Source organism: Acipenser ruthenus, chromosome 7 (genome assembly GCF_902713425.1).
Source record: "Acipenser ruthenus chromosome 7, fAciRut3.2 maternal haplotype, whole genome shotgun sequence".
NCBI lineage: Eukaryota > Metazoa > Chordata > Actinopteri > Acipenseriformes > Acipenseridae > Acipenser > Acipenser ruthenus.
Window position 1 is genome coordinate 35,636,030 of NC_081195.1, and position 15,083 is coordinate 35,651,112.

The 15,083-nt window shown below is 37.1% G+C and overlaps 1 protein-coding gene across 1 annotated transcript in view; it reads left to right on the forward strand.

Annotated features, from left to right (window-relative positions):
* LOC117415426 (voltage-dependent L-type calcium channel subunit alpha-1C-like) overlaps positions 1-15,083 on the forward strand; it is a 357,681-nt gene that overhangs the window by 224,164 nt on the left and 118,434 nt on the right. Inside the window, exon 4 of the mRNA XM_059026835.1 lies at positions 3,870-4,009. Within this exon, the coding sequence (XP_058882818.1) occupies positions 3,870-4,009 (140 nt within the window). The remainder of the gene's footprint in view (positions 1-3,869; positions 4,010-15,083) is intronic.

Consider the following 15,083-nt stretch of genomic DNA (forward strand, 5'->3'; position numbering starts at 1 on the left):
AGTGTAAAGGGGCGGACGCGGTGTGGCATTGCCGCTCGGCAAAATCAATTGTTTTCAATGAAGGCGGTCACGTGCAGCGGCAGAGGGAAGCAGCACTCGAGCGACACCGCGGAGCGGCGTTCAGGAGATCAAATATTTTCAACTCTCGCTGCGCCACACCTTGACGTAAATTGCCAGCAGCCAATCAGGGGAAAGTAGGAGGCTCTTGCGAGGAGGAAATAAAAATAAATAAATAAAATGGAGGAAAAGCTTGTGGTTCTGATTTTGTATGATACAACATTAGGTAGGTTTGAAATCTGCCTTCATCAAACCGGAGCTCCTGTATCAGCTGATGATATTTGCCGTACCTTTTTCTTTTCTTGAGGATCTCATTGACCCACAGCGATCCTACTTTTTTTTTCTTTCTCAGGTAGAGCAGGGTGATCGCAATTCTCTTTTTTTCTTTGCTGTTCATTGTTCCAGGTATTGTGTTGTCGCTTTTACAGTCCCCCCACCCCCAAAAAAAGTTTGATATGATGGGATGGCAGTAGTTGCATTTTTTAATCATGTGTATACAATAATGCTCAATAATATCAATGTATAATGATGCCTTTAACTCACACTCTCTTTGCCTATACCCAGCAAACCAGACCAAAGAAAGAAAGAAAATATCTCCATTTTTAAAAGCAACATGTTTTTATTTTATTTTAAACAACACAATTGCCTGATATTTTGTGTAATTGTGGGGGGGATTATGCTGGTGTGTGTGGGGGGTTAAAATTCGGTTTTATAAAAAAAAATATATAATGTTTCGCTCTTCATTACTTGAATATTTTTTTTCTTATTAAGCTTTGTGTCTTCTGTATAAAAAGAGTTTTCCCTTCCCGCTGTTTGTTGCTTGTACATGCAAGCCGTGACGTAACAACAGACCGCCCACTGACTTTCCCCAGCCGCATTTGGTGTGAACAGTGGTCAGCGGCGGCGCGCAAGGAGGCGGCATGCGCGCCACGTCCAGTGTGAATGCCCCTTAAGGCTGCACTGTGTGACACATGTCGGCTCTGATGCTGTTTAGTCTCAGATGTTGGGATCTCTGAGGGAGCAATAAAAAAAGAAAGCAGTAAACTTACAACTGACTGATAAATGAATTCAATACCTATGTAGAGGATAATCGAGATATCCCATTCTTTTGGCATTTTGTCTTAGCTTGCAAAAAATTTCGTTGACTCCTTGTTTTGTTTGACTGAAGAAGTGTTTATCTCTGAGTCAACTTCACTGCTCAAAGACTCGATGAGCCTATAAGAGCATCTGTGATCCGATAATTTAGTTTTCTTAATCAAAGTAACTCAACGTTCAGCAAGCTTCTCACAAAAGAGAGTACAATCTCCTCGTCTCTTTTGTGCTGTACCACAGACTTTTCACATCCCTGAGTCAATAAAAAATTCTGATTATAAAAAGGAATAGTGCCAGATACACAGTTTCTTCTCTGTAATAAGGTGCACTGTCAGTGCTTTCGGTGAGGAATTACGATCCGCTGGCGTTGTTCTTATTTGGGCACGAGATACCAGACCACAAGACCTGCTTTCTTGTTCTATTTCTTTCGTTCTTTATGTATGCATTTCTTTTTTTCCCTCCCTAGATCATTTGGCTCTGTATTTGAGTGTCCTTTAAAATACACAATAACGAACTATTTCAAATAATCTATCAATTAATGGAGACCTGCCTAGCTGAAGGAATTCTTTAGTTCACGTTTGTGTAGCCTCTTTATTTAATCCTTCATTTGGGCAATGTAGTGGGTGTTATGAGCATCCACAGGCTTACAGGTCTTGAGGTAATACAGGTGAATTTACAAGCAGATGTTTTCAGATTAATGTAGCTCCTGAAACAGCCTTATATCCAGGGCCCTGTGAAGGCAGTGTAAATTAAACATTTTCAGAAAGGAAGACAATTATTTTAACTGTATAATACTATCAATCAAGAGCTCCATTGTATGTAGAGTCACTTCATGTAGTGCTGCAATACATGTATTGCTGGTTTTATATTGTTTAAATATATTTGTCCAGTTCATTGTGGAGAACAGTACACTGGTTATAAAATGTGTTTTCGTGAAATAGTTTTTCAATGTACAGGCTATTTCCAGAACCAACATGCTGTACTCAGCTCTTAACCCATATGATTCAGGTATTCCCTCAGTGTTCTTGATGGGACTAATTACTTCTAAATTCTAACAACATCAGAATCACTTGCAACTGCATTAGAATCACACTTGGCCCGCCTTCATTTTTATTTATTTTTTTTGATAAACATTACTTCTGGCATAGAAAGATTTCCTTGTTTAGTCTGCATGGTTATTCCTTAAAAAACAAAACTCTTATCTGCTCCACCGCAAAGCAGGCAACAATAAATATATCTGTGGGTGAGTGCATTGGATTCAGGGAAGTGCATGTTGGCTAGAGGCAGTGTTGATACAAAGCTGTGTGGAGCGCTGGCACCCTGGCTGCACACACGAGAAGAGTGAAGTGTTTTAAAAGCCATCAGAGGGCTTAGAACTTGCAATCTCATTCAGGGGGACTGAGCATTGAGTGTTTCCATACCCCCTACAGCTTTGAGGTGTTCTCACCATCTGTGCCCTGGTTACCAAGGGAGTATTTACACCCAGTTATCAAAAAAAAAGATGTTCTGTGCTTGAACTTAACCACATAAAGTGTGTCTAATTACATTGTGACTCAGGTTTCATCTGGGGGTGTTGTATAAATGCTTGGTTGAGGGTGTATCTACATGATTTGGGTTTGAGTTGTGCTGTTGCTGAATAATAAATAAATGTACTTTGTTTGGCTGAAATGCCCAGAGTGTTATATACAAATGAAATAGCCAACCACCTTTGCTGTTAGAGATGTTTCTCACATTCTTATTTTACAGAGCCCCAGATTGAACTTTTCTGTCTTTACCGTTATAATGAGCTTATCAGTTTCAGGAAGCAAATGCCTTCATGACCTGAGGACCCTCAAGGAGTTTGTGATTGATTGTGACTTTTAGAATTTGGATTGTGATAGTATGAATGGGATTTGGGTGACTGATGTAACTGTCTGCCATTTCTATATTTTCAGTGAAAACTAGGTGATGTGACTTTTAGGTAGCACTTTCCATTACAGGATAACTGCCCGGGTGTCATGCTCTTACATGAAAACTACTTGAGGAATAACTGTTGTAATAACGTAGAAATTGCCTGCGGCATGGTGTGACTATGTAATTACATTCGGTAACACAATGTAGTTAGGTCTAAGTGCAGGAACTATTGGTAATTAACCATTTATTACAATGTAACTATACACCTGTTTATGCACTGTGATCTAAAGGCTTCCAACTTGTCTAATGTTGTATTATCAAACAAACACCACCAGTTTTTATTATTCGGATGATTACTTCAAGTTGAACCTCTAAGTTAAAACATTAAAAAGCATTGTGACGTGTTGCTTTACTGATGATCCTTAAAATAACGATGGTATTTGGGCACTTCTATATATATTTTATTACGTTGGAGAGATTGCCGTGCAAACACGTTTTATTTCTGAGCTGTTGAAAGCTATACCTGTTACTGGGATCAAGAAGCATCATAAATGATTGAGTAGCTGTTAACCCCCATTACTTCAGATACACTGGGTTAAAGGGAAGAACCATGAAAAATGAACAATAACGCACATCCACTTTAAACATTAGCTCCCCCCTTGCTTGGGTTCACTGCTTGAGCAGACCCATGAGATTGTGTATATAATCATCCTTCAGCTGTTCTGCAGCTTCTCACCTGAGTGTCCTCAGAATTGTCCCACTGCTGCTTCGGAAGTGTTTGGGGAAAAAAAAAAAAATCTGATAATTTCTTTCTCTCTCTCTTTTAGGAACGGGTGGAATATCTCTTCCTCATCATTTTCACAGTGGAAGCATTTTTAAAAGTAATAGCCTATGGACTTCTGTTTCACCCCAATGGGTACCTGCGCAACGGATGGAATTTACTAGATTTTATTATCGTGGTGGTAGGGTGAGTATCTAAGTCTCCTTGTTTAATTGGAGTTTTAACACATACTCAATATTATGTTGTTATTTGTGATTGTGATTAGATTTATAAAGTTACACTCATGACAGCACTAGACGAGGTATCTGTCTGCTTCACTTAGGGGTTGAGTTGATCAGCCTGTACTCCACCTGGGTAAACCATGACTGGTTTAAGAACATTGGCTCCTTTGCCAGGTTGTAAGAAGAACACATGAAATCTACTGGCAAACATTTTATTGGTATTAAACAAAAGTACCAATATGTACTTTTATAAAACCTTATATGCGCTCTTGAGTGTTTGTGTGTTCACCCTGTAAGGACCAAGCGTTTTTCAGTGGGGTCCTCCCCCAGGACCAGGAGTTTTTTTTGGCTGTAGTTGACTCGCTTCCTATAAAAATTCACGAAAAATCTATTTTTTACAGTAGCATTTTGGAATTGGTGTCCTTTTTACTTCAGTAACCATATAAACTTTAACATGGAATAAAAAATGTAAAGTTTATATGGTTACTGAAGTTTTTTTCTTTCAAATGTTAAGTATTATTTTATTATTATTCATTCTGCTTAGAGATACATGTATAAAAATGTGTTATTCTATGACCCGAGGGATCTTACAATACTTCCTGAAAGTTTTGTTGAAAACTATTGATGTTTGGGCAAATTACAAGACATTGTTTCACCTGAGTGATTGCAATGACATAATACACGTTTATTATCAGGGTATTTATAAGCAGTAATGGACACTACTCTCAGTTATTTTCTCAAAATAAATATTTCTAAATTAAATAAGTTTTTCATTCCATTATTATGAGTAATAAGGAAAAAAAACTACCTGATAAATTTAGTTAAATATTTTCTGCTTATATCCACTCGTTTTTTGATATTTAAAAATGCTGTGCAGCTGCACATAAAAAGGCAGTTCAAACTATTAATCAATGAAGTCCATTACTTAATTATGTTCATATTACATCATCAATTATCCATTAATTCATCTAAATAAGTAAAGGACATGATTTGATACACTATTCTTACAATTACAGATTACAGAAGAAAAAAATATATATATATCAAATAAGTGCAATAATTGTGAATTAAAATGTGGTATTCTAGTGTTTAAAATTATATATATATATATATATATATATATATATATATATATATATATATATATATATATATATATATATATATATATACAGACATGCTCAATTTTGTTGGTAACCTTACAGCTCATTGAAATAATGCTTCATTCCACCTGAAAGGTGATGAAATTAAAAGCTATTTTATCATGTATACTTGCATGCCTTTGGTATGTCATAGAATAAAGCAAAGAAGCTGTGAAAAGAGATGAATTATTGCTTATTCTACAAAGATATTCTAAAATGGCCTGGACACATTTGTTGGTACCCCTTAGAAAAGATAATAAATAATTGGATTATAGTGATATTTCAAACTAATTAGTTTATTTAATTAGTATCACACAAGTCTCCAATCTTGTAATCAGTCATTCAGCCTATTTAAATGGAGAAAAGTAGTCACTGTGCTGTTTGGTATCATTGTGTGCACCACACTGAACATGGACCAGAGAAAGCAAAGGAGAGAGTTGTCTGAGGAGATCAGAAAGAAAATAATAGACAAGCATGGTAAAGGTAAAGGCTACAAGACCATCTCCAAGCAGCTTGATGTTCCTGTGACAACAGTTGCAAATATTATTAAGTTTAAGGTCCATGGAACTGTAGCCAACCTCCCTGGGCGTGGCCGCAAGAGGAAAATCGACCCCAGATTGAACAGAAGGATAGTGCGAATGGTAGAAAAAGAACCAAGGATAACTGCCAAAGAGATACAAGCTGAACTCCAAGGTGAAGGTACGTCAGTTTCTGATCGCACCATCCGTCGCTTTTTGAGCGAAAGTGGGCTCCATGGAAGAAGACCCAGGAAGACTCCACTTTTGACAGAAAAACATAAAAAAGCCAGACTGGAATTTGCTAAAATGCATATTGACAAGCCACAATCCTTCTGGGAGAATGTCCTTTGGACAGATGAGTCAAAACTGGAGCTTTTTGGCAAGTCACATCAGCTCTATTTTCACAGACGAAAAAATGAAGCTTTCAAAGAAAAGAACACCATACCTACAGTGAAACATGGAGGAGGCTCGGTTATGTTTTGGGGCTGTTTTGCTGCGCCTGGCACAGGGTGCCTTGAATCTATGCAGGGCACAATGAAATCTCAAGACTATCAAGGCATTCTGGAGCAAAACGTACTGCCCAGTGTCAGAAAGCTCTGTCTCAGTCGCAGGTCATGGGTCCTCCAACAGGATAATGACCCAAAACACACAGCTAAAAGCACCCATGAATGGATAAGAACAAAACATTGGACTATACTGAAGTGGCCTTCTATGAGTCCTGATCTGAATCCTATCGAACATCTATGGAAAGAGCTGAAACTTGCAGTCTGGAGAAGGCACCCATCAAACCTGAGACAGCTGGAGCAGTTTGCTCAGGAAGAGTGAGCCAAACTACCTGTTAACAGGTGCAGAAGTCTCATTGAGAGCTACAGAAAACGTTTGATTGCAGTGATTGCCTCTAAAGGTTGTGCAACAGAATATTAGGTTAGTGGTCCCATCATTTTTGTCCATGCCTTTTCATTTGTTTTATTATTTACAATATTATGTTGAATAAAAAATCAAAAGCAAAGTCTGATTTCTATTAAATATGGAATAAACAATGGTGGATGCCAATTACTTTTGTCAGTTTCAAGTTATTTCAGAGAAAATTGTGCATTCTTCGTTTTTTGTGGAGGGGTACCAACAAATTTGAGCACGTCTGTATATATATATATATATATGGAATTATATTACATGGTACATGGAATTATATATATATATATATATATATATATATATATATATATATATATATATATATATATATATATATATAAATAATTTTAAACCCTATATTCCATATTAATCAATAATAAGACCATAATTACAGATAAGGACTAAGGTCCAGTGTTTCATTCAGCCCGTATGGCTCCATTGTTTTCAAAGTAAAAATCCAAAATGATTCACTTTGTAGTAGATCTTTAACTATATTGCCTCCTCTTGTAGAAATTTAAACCTTTTCAATAGCTATGAATTTTAAGCTAGAAGCAGATCCATGGTTCCGTTTTTTATAGTGTCTGGCTATAGCACAGTCCAGATTATTATTGCGAATAGTGGCTTTATGTTCCACTATACGTCCATTTTAAATTTATTTTTGTTTGTCCTATATATGCTAATCCACAAGGGCATTTAAGCATAAATATCACATGCATTGAATTACAATTACTAAAATCCTGAATTAAATATTTCTGACCTGAATGTGGATGGTTAAAATATTTTGTATTGTATGTGTTGGAACAATTAATACATCTACTACAAGGATAGTTACCTTTCAATTAGTTTGTTAGCCAATTTCCACTGGGCATTGGTGACTTATACATTGAGGAGACTGTATCTTTCATGTTTCTGCAACATTTAAAATAGGAGGAAGCCAATGATTTTAACTGAGGATCACATTCCAATATTTTCCAGTGTTTCAGAATAATCTTCTTAACTTCATTAGCCATATGGTTACGTTCAGTTACAAAAGTGACACTATTCTCAGCGGATTCTTTAGTTTTTAATGTTTTTAAAAGTGTGTCTCGCTCTATTGTTTCTGATCTATTGATCTATTGTATTTCTTTCGTAGCCTCTAGACAAAAAAACGATTCTGCATATCTTTTGCTTTAAATACGTAATCTGTTGTATCACTACATATTCTTTTAAGACGTATAATTGGCCATACAGTATATTTTTGATCATATGTTTAGGATGATTAGGAAAGATTGAGGTTTTAAATATACCATCAGTGTCTATAGGAATGCACAGATCTAAAAAGTGTATCTCAGTTTGACTATATTCCATAGTGAATTTCAAGGTAGAGTGTTATTTATGTAATCTCTAAACAGCAAGAAATCATTTATAGAACCAGTCCACAATAGAATAATGTAATCAATATACCTTTTCCAAAATAAGACATTTTGAAGTAGTGGATTGGAGGCAGTGTCATTATTGTGTTGTTTTTCCCAGTATCGCATACATAGATTTGCGTAATTAGGAGCAAATGTAGACCCCGTTGCTGTCCCTTGGGATTGCAATTAGTATTTGTTTTTAAACAAAAAATAATTAGATTTCAAAATAAATGTAGTCAATTGCAACAAAAATTCCATAGGTAGTTAATTTTACTTATCTTCAAAATGAAATGACAATACCTCCAGTCCACCTTCATGTGGTATGTTAGTGTACAAGCTTTCCACATCGAATCCAGAAATGATTCAGCAGGGACTATGAAATCGGAAAGCAATTTGATTACATCTCGAGTATCAGATAAAAGGGGGGGGGGGGGGGGGGTAAATCTTTAACGATATCTTTAATAAAATAATCTATAAACTGACTTGGCGGTTCTGAAATGGAACCATTACCTGATACTATGGGTCTGCCTGGTGGTTGTACAGGGTTCTTGTGTATTTTTGGTAATGTATGTTATTGGAAACTCTACTTTCATGAACTGAAATTGATTTTTTTGCTTTCCAGTGCTTTTTCAAGAATTACATCCCTAGTATGTTTAAATTGTACTGTACGATCTCCTGTTAACAGTTCATAGAAATCGGGATTATTTAACTGTTTTAGAACTTCACAAACATAATCTTCAGTATTTGGAACAACAATAGACCTTCCTTGTCTGCTGATTTAATTATTATTTTATTGTTCTCTCTCAACTCCTTAATGGCTTTTCTTTCTAATTGACTAATAGTGTGGTGTTTAGGAGCTTGACCTTCTTTTACCATTGTTGTGATATCATTTTCCACTACTTTACTAAAAGTGCTTAATGTAGCATTTTTTACCCCTACTGGAAAGAAAGTAGACTTTTTCCTAAATTTGTCTAAAGGGTTACGATCAATTACAGCTTGTGTTTTAGATTCAAAATAATATTTAAGATGCAATTGTCTGAAAAATTTGTAACAATTTACTTTTAGCTTGAATGCATTAACCCTACTAGTAGCAACAAACGATAGCCCCTTATTTAACACAGACTGTTGTACATTGTTCAATTCATAGTACGAAATATGAATTACCGCCAAGTCTGACTCCTGGTGGTCATTCTTTGGGAGTGGCTGCTTTGTCCGCCTCTTTCCTCGCCTGGTCTTCTTCGGCCTCTCCCGCGATGATGTGTATCGGTCTTGTGGTCTAAAAACGGCCCCTTGTTGTAACGGAGGATTCGCTTGAGTGTTCCAAGTCACTAAAGTCACCTTCATCAGTTGAATATTGGAAGTCAGACCGGTTTCTGATTACATGCTGTTTATCTTTTAAGTCACTGTCGCTGGTAGCGGAGAAGCGAAGGTCCAGAGCATAATTTGTTCTCCAATGTTGGTTTCTTTTATTGTCATTCCAGTTATACGTGCGCATCAGATGTTGTTCCATGTTTATTCCAATGTTCATGTAATATGAACATAATTAAGTAATGGACTTGTTAATTGATTAATAGTTTGAACTGCCTTTTTATGTGTGCATACAATATATATATATATATATATATATATATATATATATATATATATATATATATATATATATATATATAATATTAAAACACATGCGACAGAATAAATGATCTAATATAACTAAGTCAAATACATTGGATTTACAGTGTTTTCCTTAGCTGTAAACAAGCCCTTGTGTCATGTTTTGTTTTGACCAGCTACTAAAAATGTCTCCGCCCTTTAAAAATGAAATGCCCGTCTCAGTGACGTCACACGAAAAAAAAAAAGCCAGCAGTGAAATTCAGTCCCTCCCCTGTCAAATGCTATGCAAGCTGTACAGCAAATTATGATGGCACAGCAAGTCAAAGAAACAAAGTGTGTTTTTATTGTGTTTACCTGATCACGGGCCTTAAAGACCACAAGGTGTATCAGCATCAAGATTGCTCTTCTTTTTCAACTCTGGACCAATACTGGAAAATGTGTGAGATTCTAAAAAGGCCATTTACACGCTGGATACCTTTTAGAGTATGTAGATTGAGGTGTTTCAAAAGCTGTCATCTGTGTGCTGTTTGTATGTTAACCAGTTTACACACATCATTTACAGATTATGAAATGCGCCAGAATGATTCCTGTGTGCAAAGCTTCCAAATGAACGATAGTCTTCTTATTTTAGCTCTATCTGATTCTCTATTCCTGCTTGTAAGAGCTCACTTTGCTGATGCCACCACTGTTTTTCCCCTGTCTCACCTGTACGATGTTATTATAGGCAATAGCCTCGCTGCACTTCACTTCTTTGAGTCAGATACAGATACACACCCTCCAGGGGATCCAGGCCCTGCACACAATGAGCAAGCACCACTGATTTTCTGAGGAGGTCGGTCACTCTCTGTCCCCTAGCCTGTAACCTGCACTAACACTGATCCTGTCATTACTGACCAACAGCTCTCTGCACCAAGCAAGCACACTCACACCACACTGAAGATGACATCTGACCAGAAACATTTCATGTGAACTGAAGAATCCCAATTAGAATTTGTGGGCAAGGACAGTGATCCTTTTCTTTTTTAAATACATGTGAAACAAAATAGACATAAACAGTGGCACAAGTAAACACATTTTGACAATGACAATGTGTCTTTTTCAGTGTCTGAAAGTGGACTTTCAGGTGCAGTGAATCCTGAACTAGAAGTCATTTGGAGTAATAGCAAGGAAATTACATTTATTTTTGGATGCTCTGACCTTCATATCTGTTTTTGGGGTTGTGTTGAAAGAAACTTCTGCCTTAAAAATCTGTAACTCTGCATGCTTTCTTCCATCACCATTATACACATTCTAGGCACAACATCTTTCGTAAAAGCAAACATCCAATCACCAAAAGAAGAAAATGTATAAAAGCACATACATAATACACTGGTTGCCAAAGAGACTGAGTGTCGTTGTCAAAAAGACAAATCTGTGCCAAACTTTTCCCATGTGAAGTGTAAATGGATCCCCATTTTTTTAAAAGATGACTCTAACTGGACTATGAGAGGCAAAAGTACGACAACAAGGATTTTTATACTACCTTTTTATTGGGATTAGCATACATTTCACGAACTGCGTTTTGTTGTGGTCTCAACCGCAAATGTAAAAAGTGTAAAAATCTCTTTAACCCTTTGCGGTCCATTGTCGGACCTGGTCCGACATTGTAATTATTCCTATCCTGTCCATTGTCGGACCCTGTCCTACATCATCAAAAAAACCCGCAAAAAACGGGTTTCTAGTCGTTTTTTCTCCGGAAAAAGCCGAGAAAACCATTCAATGGCTGAGTGGGAGCAACAGGAGCCGAGATAAGCCGATAAAAAAATAAATAAATAAAAAAAGGGCGTATCTAATGAATAGTCATACCTGCCCCTGGCATTACATATGGGCGGTCATAAGGAAACAAGCTGGCTGTTACTGAATCAGCGCACAGAGACTATCACGGACATTTGCAGAGCTTTTTTGAGATGTTATAGTAATAAAATAATGACTTGGATTGCATTATTAAGGTGATAAAATGAGTGATCAGGAGATGATTGATCCGTATGTACGACTATTATTATTATTATTATTTATTTCTTAGCATATGTGAAAGCTATAGCGAACGAAAGGGTGGGGCGGGGCTGGAGATGCCTAGTGAGTGCTTTGTTGATATGCAGGGCCTTTTAAACCCGTTTGACTGTGGAAAAGAAATACTTTTAAACAGCGCGTCTAAAATTAACTGCGCATGTGAAAATAAATTGGACCTGACGCGTCTGACGCGCACTTAAGAAATGGACTGCAAAGGGTTAATAGTTTCAATGGTCTCTTAAGACTTGAGGGTGCCATCTAGTGAGAGCCAAGAGAAGCACAGTTGACACCATTGTTGTAAGAGGTTTGATTTCTTCTCAAAAATAACACAGTGTAACAATTTTTTTTTTTTTTTTGTTCCTGGGTAGTAAGTGTTATTTCCTAATTGCTTATGCCTCAAAAGTATAGAAAATGGCTATTATTCCCCACAAACTTTGCTTTTGTGACCAGGACAGTGATATTTTGAAATTTACCTATTTTCCAGAACATTCCAGATAGATTCAGTGCTGAGTAAACTTGGAGTAACTTCTAGAACTTTCCAGAACTTTCCAGTAATATAAATAGTAGTATAAATAGAGGGGCCTTAAGCCCACCAGTTCAGTTTAGTTCCAGCTGCATTACAACAGGATTACAACAGCATCAAGACCTTGCTGGACGCCTTGAAGTATGATGAGTACGGCTGGGAGGTCATAGGAGATTTCAAAATGGTGGCATTCCTGATGGGTCTCCAAGGCGGTTTTACCAAGTTTCCCTGCTATCTTTGCGTTTGGGACAGCAGGGACACCAAGGCGCACTACCACAGGTGGGACTGGCCACAGCAGACCGAGTTCTCTGTGGGAAGGAACAACGTCAAGTGGGAGCCACTGGTGGACCACTTCAAGTACCTTCAAGACTTCTTCCCTAAGCTGTCTGAGGCAAAGGTCAAAGCCGGTGTCTTCGTCGGACCACAGATAAAGAAGATCCTGGAGTGCAATGAATTCCCCAAGAAGCTCACTAGTAAGGAGAAAGCGGCTTGGAACAGCTTTGTCGCAGTGGTTCGGGGCTTCCTGGGCAATCACAAGGCCGAAAACTATGTGGAGCTGGTTGAGACTCTGGTGAAGAACTACGGCACAATGGGCTGTAGGATGTCCCTCAAAGTCCATATCCTTGATGATCATCTTGATAAATTCAAGGAGAACATGGGAGCGTACTCGGAGGAGCAAGGCGAGCACTTCCACCAGGATATACTGGACTTTGAACGCCGCTACCAAGGACAGTATAACGAGAACATGATGGGAGACTACATTTGGGGGCTGATTCGTGAAAGTGATTTACAGTATAATCGTAAATCTCAAAAAACTACTCACTTCTAAATCTTTTGTAGTCATTTTTGTATTACTTTAGTATAAATACATGTTAATTTGGATTCATATGCTGTTTTTTCCTGACTTTATGTGAACGAAGAGACACAAATTCGCCCATTTTCTCATTGGAAATAGGTAAATTTCAAAATATCACTGTCCTGGTCACAAAAGCAAAGTTTGTGGGGAATAATAGCCATTTTCTATACTTTTGAGGCATAAGCAATTAGAAAATAACACTTACTACCCAGGAACAAAAATTGTGTTACACAGTGTAATTAATCTATTTCAGATAAAGTCAATCAAAAATAGTTTATTCACGATTCAAAATGCAAACAGGAACAAAGCAAATCAAAAAACACATGCACCATACGCTAGACCTCAGAAGGTGTAATGTCTGAGCTGCATCAGTGTAGATGTTAGTTTTCATTTTCATGGCACAGAGATGTTTCTTAGCTGAGCCAAGAAATGACTTCATACAGCACAGATATACAGCTAGCTGACATCATTTCCTTGACCAAATTTGGTCTTATTTCCCTAGCATGATGTGAGACAAAGCACATTAAAAGTTACATTTGCCTTTCTTCTTCACTTTATCAATGTCAGCAGAAACCCAGATAAAAGAAGTCACATTTGAGAACAATGCTATGAGTTTTGCTCAATTCTCACAGGCAGCAAAGTGCTATACCCGTGCATCACAAGGTCGAACAACAAGACTGGTGATTGCAAACGGCTGATGTGCACCAGCTTACTTTTAAGAGTTTATTAACCCTGCATTGATTCAGAGCATACATTAAACACAGGAAAATCACACAATGTTTCCAGACAGTTTCAATGATTTTTCACTTCCTTCACCATTTAAATGGGAAGCATAAATGACAGGTTGTATAACGCAAAAGAACAGATGGCTGATGAAACAATAAGGGCTTGTGCAATTTAACTGGAACAATGTGTACACTGCCCCACACAAGATGCGTGGTTATCAGAAAAAGCCTACGTGTTCCAATTGTATTGTGTGTTTATGCGTTCTGTGACACATTTCTAAAGTTATAGCATGACACCTTTAACAAAAGTAAATGGTTTTAGAACCAGTTATTATTATTATTATTATTATTATTATTATTATTATTATTATTATTATTATTATTATTATTATTGTTATTTTATTTCTTAACAGACACCCTTATCCAGGGCGACTTACAATCATTACAAGATATCACATTATACATTATTTCACTTTTTTTTTTTTTTTTCAATTGGTTTGATTATGGTTTGTACATAGGCTCAAAACAGCTTATTAAGCAGAAACAATTTATGCGAAAACAAAAGTGTTATCTGCCCCGAGTTATGAAAAGCCAGTCACTTCCTACAAGGGAGTATTTGGGGCCACTTGCTAAGCTAAAGAGCTACAAGGCCAGGGCAATACATAGGAACAAATCCTTACACTGTACACAGTAATAAAAAGGTTATAGTTGTACACGATTCTAAACCTACAGATATATGAAAATCCAAAGGCGATTTTGTCATTCTCTTGATGAAAGATACTATTATTCTGTCAAAAAACATGAATTCAGGTATCAGTTAAGTTAATACCCTTTGACGAGGAAAGTGAGGGTAGCAATTTTAAAAGAGCATTCTTCATCTCTGGAAGCCTAATTTAAAGATGAATGGTCTCAAATTTAAAGTGTAGTGTATCTCACATCACAAAATTACCACTCAGCTGAGCATTCGAACCTCAAAAAGATGAGTGCCTTCTGTGCTATATGAATAAATAGAACAGAATACATGTTCACCACACAGAGACAGTTTTTCTCAAGGAGGCTTGACAGCAGACCATTATCTACAGTAGCATAGTGTCTAATTGTTATTTGAATGATCCCAGTTATTTTACCTACAGTATTACAGCTTCACAATAGAAATTACTTTCCATCTACAGTGCTGCCAGTTCAGAATCAGCCTCTCAATAGTGTCACACAGCCTCGCCTGTAGAGTGTCACACAGCCTCGCCTGTAGTGTCACACAGCATCGCCTGTAGAGTGTCACACACTCTCTTGTAGTGTCACACAGCAT